This window comes from Rhinolophus sinicus, chromosome 15 (assembly GCF_057876585.1).
Source record: "Rhinolophus sinicus isolate RSI-liver-muscle chromosome 15, RSI-T2T, whole genome shotgun sequence".
In the NCBI taxonomy this organism is placed as follows: Eukaryota; Metazoa; Chordata; class Mammalia; order Chiroptera; family Rhinolophidae; genus Rhinolophus; species Rhinolophus sinicus.
Genome location: NC_142515.1, coordinates 75,293,968 through 75,306,303, shown reverse-complemented (window position 1 = coordinate 75,306,303; position 12,336 = coordinate 75,293,968). Strand labels below are relative to the sequence as shown.

General features: G+C 58.5%; 1 protein-coding gene across 3 annotated transcripts; it reads left to right on the top strand.

The window, feature by feature from the left end:
• Positions 1–964: 964 nt before the first annotated feature.
• On the top strand, positions 965–10,962 carry PLIN4 (perilipin 4). Of its 3 annotated transcripts, none has more exons than XM_088792297.1 (8): positions 965–1,085; positions 1,206–1,273; positions 1,752–1,899; positions 2,764–2,822; positions 4,598–8,414; positions 8,530–8,717; positions 10,061–10,147; positions 10,223–10,962. In XM_088792297.1, exons 2-8 carry the CDS (start codon positions 1,223–1,225, stop codon positions 10,553–10,555), a joined length of 4,683 nt encoding a protein of 1,560 aa, XP_088648423.1. In that variant the 5' UTR covers positions 965–1,085; positions 1,206–1,222; the 3' UTR covers positions 10,556–10,962. The 3 variants fall into 3 exon arrangements, with proteins under 3 accessions (XP_088648423.1, XP_088648421.1, XP_088648422.1); XM_088792295.1 differs by having other exon boundaries at positions 2,761–2,822; XM_088792296.1 differs by having other exon boundaries at positions 1,056–1,118; positions 2,761–2,822.
• The last annotated feature ends 1,374 nt before the right edge of the window (positions 10,963–12,336 follow it).

Below are 12,336 nucleotides of genomic sequence, written 5' to 3'. Positions count from 1 at the left end.
TAAAGGGAAAACAGCCCAGGGAGGCTGTGGCGGTCACGCCTCTGCTCATATATGCACCTACCCACACAGCCTGCTCTGCACACAGGCTCCGGGTCCCAGCTCAAAATCTATCTCTGCGGCATCCAGCATGGGATGCCTCCTCCAGGAAGCCACCTTAGGTTGGCCCGAACCCACTGGGCCTGGATCTCACTCCTAGGGTGCCCCCAGCTATGTTGGTGCTTTGTCTTGGTTTGCATTTTGGCCCTTACACAAAGGAAGTCCCTTCTGGAGAGTGACATGTCCCCTCCCTGCTCAAGACAGACCCTGCTCCTCTCTGCCTGGACAATGCTAAGCTAGCATCTGTGGAGCACCTGCTGGGTACTAGGCACTGGGGTAAACAGGTCATACGTGACCTCATTTCACGCTCACAACTACCCTATGAGTTGGCCCATTTAGCCAAACATTTATTAAGTGCTGACTGTGTGCCAGGTACTGCCTATTGCAGGGGACACAGGGAGGGAGGGAATTGTGTGGGTGTCTGGGGAAGAGTGCTATAGGTAGAGGGCACAGTTCATGCAAAGGCCCTGAGGCAGGACAGTTATTGGAAATTTGGAGGAACAGCAAGGAGGCCCACGTGGCTGGAGTGATCAAGGGGGAGAGAACCAGGGGAGATGAAGGCAGAGGGGAAGCAGAATATCATGGGCCATGGTGAGAAGTCTGGAGAGGAAATTGAGGCCAAGGCATCCCAGTAGAGCAGAGATTTGAACTGTGACCATCTCGTGGATGGATAGAGGAGGCCACGAGGGCATATAGGCCATGTCTCCGAGCACAGAACGGCCCACGAATCACCCAGCCTGCTGGGGGCAGGTGCCGTGAGCAGAGGCGGCCTAGCACTGAGAGCAGGGGAAAGGTGCTGGGCTCAGGGCCCACGCTGGGCCGGGCAGGCAGGCACGTGACCGCCCAGGGCCCTCCCCCAGCCCGCTGGCCGCCTGCCTCTACTGGCCCGGCCCACGACCGCCCCTGACCCTATAAGGCCTGGGAGCTGAAAGCTGAGCCAGCTGCCAGCTGCGGCACCAGTCACTCCGAAGGACCCTCACGCAGTCCAGGTGAGCAATGCCAGGGTGAGGCCGGGTCTCCAGGTGGGTGCTGGGGTCTGCTGAGGGTTGTGGGTGTGGGGCAGGAGGCCTGGGAGCTCCTATTCACGCACCCTCTCTGCCCGCTTCCAGCTGCTTAGAGTACTGCCATGTCTGCTCCAGAGGAAGGAGGCCAGGAGCCCCCCAAACCCAAGGGCAAGGTGAGGGGAAACCCGGGAGGGAAGATCCCTGCCGAGGCTTGGAGACCCCCAGAACCTTGGGGAGGTGACCTCCACTGTCTTAGAGTCTGAAGGGGGTTTCTGGGTGGGGTGGAAGGGCTCTGAGAGCCATAGTGCCAACTCTTCCCAATTGTCCCGAGCTGAGGGTGGGGATTGGCTCGTGCAGACCTCAGCTCCTTCCCTGCTGTGTGATTTTGGGACAGCCTCAGCCCTTCCCTGAGCCTCAGTTTCCCCATCTCTGAAACGGGGGCTGTGGAAGGTCTTGGAAACCCAGAGGATGACCTTTTCCTCTGTCCATGAGAGGCTGGCTGCATCTGCCCATTGTCCAGGTGAGGAAACTGAGGTGTGAACACAAGGTCACCCAGGACTGAGGAGATGTGCGAGCCCAGGGCTGTCCAATGTTTTCCCAGCTCACTCCACCGCAGCCTGACCCTGCTTATGCTGTCCCCTCCCCACTTAGACCCTGGGCAGCTTCTTGGGGTCCCTGCCTGGCTTCAGTTCTGCCCGGAACCTGGTAGCCAACACCCACAGCTCAGCGAGAGGGGCCCGGCCGGTCACTGATCCCGCAGGTGTTCCCATCCCCCAGGCTGCCCAGCCCCCAACCCAGGGTGAGTACACAGCTCCACGGGGTGGGGGTGGGGGACTGGAGGGGGAGCCGAACACTAAGAAATCCCATCGCATGGCGCTCTGGCCACTTTGGGGGCATTTCATCTGTGCCAGTGTCATCTCAATAGGTAGGCAACACTCATTTAGTGCCAGATGGGGAAACTGAGGTATACATATATGATGGGTGAGTGGCATTACCAGCAAGAGTGGGGATGTGAACGCAGCCTGTCTCCCTGCAGTGTTCCTCACGCTCTCCATCCCACCACCTCCCATCACCCTGTTTCCTATACCCATGGACCAGGAACTGGGTGTTCTGCATGCCTGAACTCACTGGGGATGGTGACCCTGGTTCCCAGAGGACAGCAGCTTCCCTGGAGTGACACATCCTGGGAGTCTCCGCACCCTCTAGTTGCTCAGGCGGGGTGCTCGGGGCACGCAGAAGGGCTGATGCAGCAGGGCCCGGGGTTGGGTGGCTGCCCAAGGTGGGTCTTGCTCTGGGCCCAGAGCCCCAGGCAGCTGACTTCTGCTCCACATACCCAGGTCTGACAGGCAGCTGCCGGCTGTGGCAGAGGCGGGCCAGGGCCTTGACTCCTCTCCCTCCGGCTTCCTGTGGGTGGGCATCCAGGACCCAGGCAGAGAAAACACCAGGGAGCCCTTGCTCCAGGGGACTGAGGCCCTGGAGGGCCGGAGGGACTCAGGCCTATGGCTGTAGATGTCACCTCCTGCTGTCCCTGGCAGGGTGGCTGGGACATTCCTAACCTTTTGGGCTGTGCCCACCAATTGCGCAATGGGCATCAGGGTGGCTGATGCCAGCCTGCTTCCCTCATCCTCCCCGGGTGCCTGACCAGCTCCTGTCCCCACAGCAGCCACTGACCCGGAGCAGATGGCCAGGGGGCTGGAGAAGCTGCCGCTGCCTTCAGACAAGGTGAGAGGGACTGACTGTCAGAACTTGGTCTGATGGGCTCTACCTCCCTTGGGGATGTTTTGGGACCCCCTCCCGGGATGTTTTGGTTCCTGCCCAAGGAGAGGGCAGACACCATGCGTCCTGCTGCGGGGATTCTGGGTGGCTCCTTCCCCTCTGAACCTCCATTTCCACATCTGTGAAGTGGGTGCAGTACTGCCTCACCGGCCAGCATGGTCAGGCTCCAGTCTACAGACAGTCCCTCACTCTGTGTCTAGCACAATGTGACTCAAACAACAGCAACTCACCATGTGTCAGGCTCTGGGTGACATGCTTTTTATGTTCTGCTTAATAGTTAATCCTCCCAACCACCCTGTGAGGAAGGGAGCACATAGTAGCTGAGGCACAGAGAAGCTGAGCCACCTGCCAAAGATCACACAGCAGGATCCATGGGCAGAGGCTGCATCCACCCTTGGTCCTGGATAAGTGGGAACCGCCCACGTTATCCTGTCCCCAAGGCCAGGCCAAATGGAGGAGATGATGTAAGCCAGCTGAGGCCACAGCAGGGTGGATCTCCTGATAGGAACTCCTCTGCCAGCTCACGCCCCTACTCTGGTCTTCCTATTCTCCCTCTGGTCTCAGCTCAGCCAGATGTGAGCATCTCAAGAGGGTGAAAAACCACTGGGTTCAACCTCAGCAGGCCCTCTGGCCCAAATTAAAGCCCTCACTCCTTCCCCATTTATGCACGCCTCTGCTCCTCTTCACTCATGTTAATTGAGCACCTAACTACCTGCAAAGAGCTTCAGGCACCTTGATTCATTTCCTCCACAATCCTCGAAGGAGGAGCTGTTTTAATCACTATTTTTTAGAAATAGGCTCAGAGAGGGGATGTGGCTTGCCTGAGGTCACACAGCAAGTGCGGGAAAGAGCTGGGATTTGAACCCATGTCTCTGCAGGCAGAGACCAAGGTGCTCACTTGATTCAGTGCTGGGGTGGAGGCAGGTGGTGAGGATAAAATTTCAGGGCTTCTCAACCTCAGTACTGTGGTCATTTAGGGCTGGATTACTCCTGGTTGGGGCTGTATGGGGCACAGCATCCCAGGCCCCACCCACTCGATGCAAGCCGCACCTTCTCCCCCAAGTTGTGACAGCCACAGATGCCCCCAGACATCACCCAGTGTCCTCTGGGGGGCAGGATTGCCTTGGGTGAGAATCACTGAATTAAAAATAGCACCCTCATGGCTGAACCTGAGTGGTGGCAACCCTTTGGTAGTTTGGTTGAAATAGAGACAACTGCCCTTGGATAGGTCAAAAATGATGAAAATTATCGACAATGTCCTATGGCTTGAACCCAATACTTATCCCTGTAATTTTTCCATTGTTATTTTTCTAAATATTCGTTGCCTTCTCTTAGTTGAATATTCATTTTAATAAGCAATTTGGTCTCTCCACTGTAACAGGGAAACGGGCTTAAATTCTGCCATAAGTAAACACATGTAATTCAATGGCTTGCTGAGCCCAAGGTCAAGGCACCTTGTCAAGGCTTCCAGAGGTGTTAGGGACCCATGGTTGCAATAAGAAACATCTATTGAGTCGAAGGAATAATCTGACACCATGGTGAGCTTGTTAAGGCCAAGTCCTGGAGTCCAGGGGACATCAGGCGTGGGGGATAAGGAGGTGGGGCCTCTGGGTGACAGGTCCCACTCCCCAGGCACATCAGGAATAATCCGGTTGGCGGAAGTACGAGGTGTGAGGTGCCTCCCAGCTCTGCTCTTGCCTACGTGTGTCCTTTCTCATCAGATGATCTCTGGGGCAAAGGACCTGGTGAGCTCTACCATGACCAGGACCAAGGATGCTATCTCCTCCGGGGTGGTCAACGTGGTAGACTCAGCTAAAGGCGTGGTCCAGGGAGGTCTCAGCATTACCCGATCTGCGCTCACAGGAACCAAGGAGACTGTGGCCAGTGGGGTCATGGGGACAGTGGGCGTGGCCAAAGGGGCTGTTCAGACCGGTGTGGACACCACCCAGACCGCGCTGACTGGCACCAAAGACACCATCTGCAGTGGAGTGACTGGTGCTGTGAACATGGCCACAGGGGCTGTTCAGGGGGGCTTGGACACGTCAAAGGCTATTCTCACAGGCACCAAAGACACCATGTCCACTGGGCTCACTGGGGCACTGGGTGTGGCCAAGGGTGCCGTCCAGACTGGCATGGATACCACCAAAGTTGCTTTGACTAGCACCAAAAACATTGTGTCCACTGGGCTCACCGGAGCCATGGGTGTGGCCAAGGGAACAGTCCAGACTGGCATGGACACCACCAAGACGGCTCTGAGTGGCACCAAAGACACAGTGTCCACTGGGCTCACCGGGGCACTGGGTGTGGCCAAGAGTGCTGCACAGGCTGGCATGGACACCACCAAGACGGTTCTGACTGGCACCAAAGACACCGTGTCCACAGGGCTCACCGGGGCACTGGGTGTGGCCAAGAGTGCTGCACAGGCTGGCATGGACACTTCCAAGACTGTAATAAGTGGTACCAAAGATGTAGTATCCACTGGTCTCACCGGGGCATTGGGTGTGGCCAAGGGAACAGTCCAGACTGGCATGGATACCACCAAAGTTGCTTTGACTGGCACCAAAAACATTGTGTCCGCGGGGCTCTCCGGAGCCATGGGTGTGGCCAAGAGTGCTGTACAGGCTGGCATGGACACCACCAAGACGGTTCTGACTGGCACCAAAGACACCATGTCCACTGGGCTCACCGGAGCACTGGGTGTGGCCAAGGGCGCCGTTCAGACTGGCATGGACACCACCAAGATGGTTCTGACTGGCACCAAAGACACCGTGTCCACTGGGCTCACTGGAGCCATGGGTGTGGCCAAGGGCGCCGTCCAGACTGGCATGGACACCACCAAGACTGTTCTGACTGGCACCAAAGACACCGTGTCCACTGGGCTCACCGGGGCACTGGGTGTGGCCAAGGGTGCCATCCAGACTGGCATGGACACCTCCAAGACGGTTCTGAGTGGCACAAAAGACACCATGTCCACTGGGCTCACCGGAGCACTGGGTGTGGCCAAGGGCGCCGTTCAGACTGGCATGGACACCACCAAGATGGTTCTGACTGGCACCAAAGACACCGTGTCCACTGGGCTCACTGGAGCCATGGGTGTGGCCAAGGGCGCCGTCCAGACTGGCATGGACACCACCAAGACTGTTCTGACTGGCACCAAAGACACCGTGTCCACTGGGCTCACCGGGGCACTGGGTGTGGCCAAGGGTGCCATCCAGACTGGCATGGACACCTCCAAGACAGTTCTGAGTGGCACAAAAGACACCGTATCCACTGGGCTCACCGGGGCACTGGGTGTGGCCAAGGGCACCGTCCAGACTGGCATGGATACCACCAAGGCGGTTCTGAGTGGCACCAAAGACACGGTGTCCACTGGGCTCACCGGGGCCATGGGTGTGGCCAAGGGTGCCGTCCAGACTGGCATGGACACCACCAAGACGGTTCTGAGTGGCACCAAAGACACCATGTCCACTGGGCTCACCGGGGCCATGGGCGTGGCCAAGGGCGCCATCCAGACTGGCATGGACACCACCAAGACGGTTCTGACTGGCACCAACGATGTAGTGTCCACCGGGCTCACCGGGGCATTGGGTGTAGCCAAGGGAACAGTCCAGACTGGCATGGATACCACCAAAGTTGCTTTGACTAGCACCAAAAACATTGTGTCCACAGGGCTCACCGGAGCCATGGGCGTGGCCAAGGGCGCCGTCCAGACTGGCATGGACACCACCAAGACTGTTCTGACTGGCACCAAAGACACCGTGTCCACTGGGCTCACCGGGGCACTGGGTGTGGCCAAGGGCGCCATCCAGACTGGCATGGACACCTCCAAGATGGTTCTGAGTGGCACAAAAGACACTGTGTCCACTGGGCTCACCGGGGCACTGGGTGTGGCCAAAGGAACAGTCCAGACTGGCATGGACACCACCAAAGTTGCTTTGACTAGCACCAAAAACATTGTGTCCACGGGGCTCACTGGAGCCATGGGTGTGGCCAAGGGTGCCGTCCAGACTGGCATGGACACCACTAAGATGGTTCTGAGTGGCACCAAAGACACGGTGTCCACTGGGCTCACCGGAGCCATGGGTGTGGCCAAGGGCGCTGTCCAGACTGGCATGGACACCACCAAGACGGTTCTGACTGGCACCAAAGACACCATGTCCACTGGGCTCACCGGGGCCATGGGTGTGGCCAAGGGTGCCGTCCAGACTGGCATGGACACCACCAAGACGGTTCTGTCTGGCACCAAAGACACCATGTCCACTGGGCTCACCGGGGCCATGGGCGTGGCCAAGGGCGCCGTCCAGACTGGCATGGACACCACCAAGATGGTTCTGACTGGCACCAAAGATGTAGTGTCCACTGGGCTCACCGGGGCATTGGGTGTGGCCAAGGGAACAGTCCAGACTGGCATGGATACCACCAAAGTTGCTTTGACTAGCACCAAAAACATTGTGTCCGCGGGGCTCACCGGAGCCATGGGTGTGGCCAAGGGCGCCGTCCAGACTGGCATGGACACCACTAAGACGGTTCTGAGTGGCACCAAAGACACGGTGTCCACTGGGCTCACCGGAGCCATGGGTGTGGCCAAGGGCGCTGTCCAGACTGGCATGGACACCACCAAGACGGTTCTGACTGGCACCAAAGACACCATGTCCACTGGGCTCACTGGGGCCATGGGCGTGGCCAAGGGTGCCGTCCAGACTGGCATGGACACCACCAAGACGGTTCTGTCTGGCACCAAAGACACCATGTCCACTGGGTTCACCGGGGCCATGGGCGTGGCCAAGGGCGCCATTCAGACTGGCATGGACACCACCAAGACGGTTCTGACTGGCACCAAAGATACCGTGTCCATTGGGCTCACTGGAGCCATGGGTGTGGCCAAGGGCACCGTCCAGACTGGCATGGACACCACCAAGACGGTTCTGACTGGCACCAAAGACACCGTGTCCACTGGGCTCACCGGAGCCATGGGTGTGGCCAAGGGCACCGTCCAGACTGGCATGGACACCACCAAGACGGTTCTGACTGGCACCAAAGACACCGTGTCCACCGGGCTCACCGGGGCCATGGGTGTGGCTAAGAGTGCTGTCCAGTTAGGTGTGGACACCACCAACGTCGTTCTGACTGGCAACAAAGATACAGTGTCCACTGGGCTCACCGGGGCACTGGGTGTGGCCAAAGGGGCTATGCAGTCTAGTCTGGGCACCATCCAGAATTGGTTACCTGGTGCCAAGGACACTTTCTGGGGTGGACTCATCAATGACAGGGCTTCAGACAAATGTGGGGAACAAACTCTCCAGAACCCCCAGGAAGCCCCACGCTGCGGGGTCTCCAGTCCCCCAGACACTCTCTGTGCAGGCCTGGACCTTGTTTCTGCTGTGGCACCATTCACGCAAGGGGCTGCCCTGGGCAAGGACGACACAGGGCCCATGGCCACCACATGCAGCCAAGGAGGAGCCATGGGCTTGGCGACAGTCGGGGACGAGCAGGAGGAGCTGGGAGAGATCTTCCACCCCATGACTGCCGAGGAGCAAGGTGAGAACAGGATGGGCCGGGCCCCAGCTCCCAGTGAGGGCTTGCTGTCCCTGTACCCCGGCCCTGGACGCCCCTAGGGTCCCCTCTGATTGAGTGATCCCGTCTTCCCTTGCAGCTCAGCTGGCGGCCTCTCAGCCCGGGCCCAAGGTGTCCGCAGCCGACCAGAGCAGCTATTTCGTGCGTCTGGGAGACGTTGCCCCTGGCTTCCGCCAGCGGGCTTTTGAGCACGCCCTGAGCCACCTGCAGCACAGCCAGTTCCAGGCCAGGGACGCTCTGGCCCAGCTTGAGGACTCCTTCAGGCTGGTAAGTCTTCCTCTCCCTGGGGCGCCTTCTTCTGAGGATCTCCCCATGGCTTCCCCACCTGCGTGGAGTGATCTGACAGGTATTGACTGGGCACCTCGGTGACAATGTCTATGGGTCACTAAGATGGCCACGGACTGCTCTCACGGGGCTGGTGTCCCAGAGAGGGAGGTGGACAAGCAGACCAAATACACTCGTCTCACCTTATCTGCAAGAGGTACATTCCGAGAGCCCCATAGCACTGAGCCCAATATGCTGTTTTTTCCTGGACGTACATACCTATGAGAAACTTTAGTTTATAGTTGAGGCACATAAGAGATTAACAATAACTAATAATAAAATAGGACAATTTTAACATACTATAATAAAAATGATGTGAATGTGGCATCAAGTAAAATAAGGGTGACTTGAACACAAGTGCTGATACCCTGAGAGCCGATCTGCTAACCGAGACGGTGACTATTCGTATGTGACTGATGGGTGAGGAGCATACAGTGTGGAAATGCTGGACAGAGAGATGAGTCTCGGCCCAGGTGGGACAGCAGGATGATGGGAGATTTCATCACACTATTTAGAATGGTATGCCATTTAAAACACAGTTTATTTCTGGTATTTTCCACTTACTATTTTCTGACCATGAGAACTGAAATCATGGAATGTAAAACTGTGGATAAGGGGGACAGCTGTACTTACAGGCAATGGGGAAGCAAAGGACAACCGTGCAGAGAGGCCCTGGGCCGGGCAGGAGAGCGTGGATACCAAGGAGAGCTGTGCAGAGTTGGGGAGTGCAGAGTTGGGGAGAAGGGGGGAGCACGAGAACAGAGTGCCTGAGAACAAGCTGGGCGTGTTCAGGAAGAGGAAGGCAGCCAGGGTGCAGGTGAAGTGAAGGTGGAAACAGGGTAGGGGGAGCCCAGGGATCTGGGGTTCGGTGATTTGCAAAGTGCGATGGGGTGTCAGCAGGAGGTGAGGTCTGAGACATCCTGGGGGCAGACTGTGCAGACCACGGAGAGTTGGTTTTATCCCACAGGCACTGAGGAGCCATGGGAGAGATTTAAGCTGTGTGTGTGTGTGGGGGGGGGCGGGGTGACACAATCCCATGGATACTGTTATTTGATCTCCCTGAAGAGCTCATGGGGAATTTGGATTCTTGCCTCTTTACAAGAGAAGCCCACTGTGGCATAGCTGGATGTAAACTTGAGGCATTTCTACAACTCCACAACAAGGTGTAGACGTGAGGCTCTGGGCCAGGCCGAGGAGGGCCTGCCCCAACCCCTCACCTCCCCAGGGAGACAGTGTGTGAAAGGTCCCTGCCAAGAGCCGTCTTTTCTCTGCTGGGCTCTTTCCAGATAGAAAAGGCCAAGCAGGCTCCAGAAGAGCAGCAGCCGCCGAATCTGGGCCTGAACAGTGGAGGAGAGAAAGCCAGTACCCACGAGGTGCGTACAAGGGGCCAAGGCTCCCAGGGTCTTCTCCCCTCCGACCCCCGTTCACCTCCTTCCCTCCTCCCGCAGGTGCCTGATGCAGGGGCTTTGTCCAGGGCCTGCGGCCTCATCCAGCAGCTCCACGTGGCCTACAGCAACCTGGCCTCCGGCCTCCAGGGTCTCCCTGCCGAGCTCCAGCAGCGGGTCAGGCGGGCACGGCACAGCCTCTGTGAGCTCTACAGCCTCATGTCCTCTGCCAGCTCCATCTCGGAGCTGCCGGCCGAGCGCCTGGCCCAGAGCCGCGGTGGCGTAGGCCAGGCCTGGCAAGGGCTGGAACAGCTGCTGGAGAGTGTGCAGCACAGCCCCCCACTCAGCTGGCTGGTGGGGCCCTTCGCCCTGCAGCCCGGTGGGCAGCAGCTGTAGGTCCCCCTTGGAGCCTCCGCAGCCCCAGCTCCCTGGAGCTCTGGACCCTGCTGGCGGGCGCTGGACAGGGCACCAAGGACTTTCTCCAGTGCTCTACCGTCCACCTTTCTTGCCCAGCAAGCCTGGCCCTGCTCCTGGCCTGGGAGCCCCGAGTTGCTAAGAGCATTGACAGTGGGCCTTCGCTTGAAGATCCTGAGCAAGCACCCCAGTCAGGAAAGAGAAGTGAAACGTGCCTAAGTCTAGAAGGTTCTCCATTCAGCAACTCCACTAGGAGCCCCTATCTTTGGGGGCGGGGGAAGTCTTCCAACCCCACAGTTGGGGCCTTTAGCTACCAGCTTAGCAGATGGTCCTGCTCCTCCACCCTCATTCCGAAAGCACCCACCCCCACCCTTAGCAAACACCTTGCACCAGCATGTACCAGAACGCCATGGTCAACCTGATGCAGGCTCCCACCTCCTCTGTTGACCTCTGTGTGGCCAAGAGAAGGGGCTTTGTGAGGACAATGCTGCCAGCAGCCAACCCCCCCCCCACCCCAACCCCAAGGCTCTGCAGGGGCCTGCCTTGAGAACTGCACTGTTCGGGGGTGAGGGGGGTGGGTTATAAAATAAGCTGCTTCCTGCCTTTTCTGCTCACTTCCCTGCCTGCCCCCAGCAGGGCTGATCCTAGAGAGAATCCCAGAGCTGAGGTTCTGCGGTCCCTGAGGCACCTGGGCCCAGAGGCTGCCAATGGCGGAACAAAAGGGCTTCCCCACAGGGAACAAGGCCCTAGAGCGAATGTGACAAAATGTGCTCAGCCATCGGTCGTTCAGGTCTTGGTCGTGCACTCCACACTGGAGACCATGATTTTGGGGTGCCCCGGCCTTCCTGGTTAGAGGTCCACGCCTCCCCTCCTGCACCCCACTCCAGGATGTTCATCTAAGAAACGCCCCTGCTGGCCTCGCCCTTTTTCCAGCGGGGAGCCGCACATCAGAAGACCAGCAGCCCAAGCCCAAGCCCCCAGCTTCCCAGAGCCCGCACCATGCCGACAGGCCCCCCCACTGCACCCTCTTCTCAGAAATGACAGGGTGCTCCCAGCTCAGACAGATGGGCCGGCTCTCCCCAAAGGTCACCACAGCTGCCAGGACCTGCACCGGGGTGCTGGCACCTGGAGCAACCTGGGAACACGTTAGGAGAACTTCGGAGCTGCTCCTTCCTCGGCCTCCATTAAGTAAGGTTATCAGAAGTGGTGACACTAGGAAACAGCTACTTGCGGAAACCCGGGCCAGTGACTTGACTTCAAGTCCAGTCAAAGGAAACGTGGTGCGCCAGGGTTCAGGCAGGCCCCTGCCACCCCACGGTCTCCTATCAGCTGGGATGGGTAGACTTGCCAGGGTAGGGCGACACACAGGAGAGGCCAGTGTTTAACCAGCAGCTGCCATATACAGGCGCCTGGCTGGGAGCCGCACACACGTCCCCCACCTGAACCTACGTGACAGCCTTATGAGGCAGGGGTCATCCCCTAAACAGGTGACGAAAGAGAAGCCAAGAGTGGGAGTGCCACTTGCCCAAAGTCACACAGCCTGCCCCCAATGCTTACGCTAACCACGTAAAGACAGCAGATGGCCCACAGCACACTTCCTGGCCTGAATGCCCCAAACGGGCGGTGCTGAGGACCCTTGGTCTTGCCTTGGGGGTCCCAGGGCCACCTGCAACCTGAGCAGGACGGGAAATGGTTGACTCAGTGGAGCAAGGCAGCAGCTTCCAGGGAGACATGGCGGCTCCAGGCCCGGCCCTGCCCTCCCA

Bases quoted from the DNA above. Each gene is read 5' to 3' on its own strand.
- PLIN4 (XM_088792295.1), top strand. From the start codon at position 1,223: ATGTCTGCTCCAGAGGAAGGAGGCCAGGAGCCCCCCAAACCCAAGGGC. The intron at 8,718-10,060 runs GTAAGTCTTCCT...GGCTCTTTCCAG, and splicing joins TTGAGGACTCCTTCAGGCTG to ATAGAAAAGGCCAAGCAGGC. The intron at 10,148-10,222 runs GTGCGTACAAGG...CTCCTCCCGCAG, and splicing joins AGAAAGCCAGTACCCACGAG to GTGCCTGATGCAGGGGCTTT.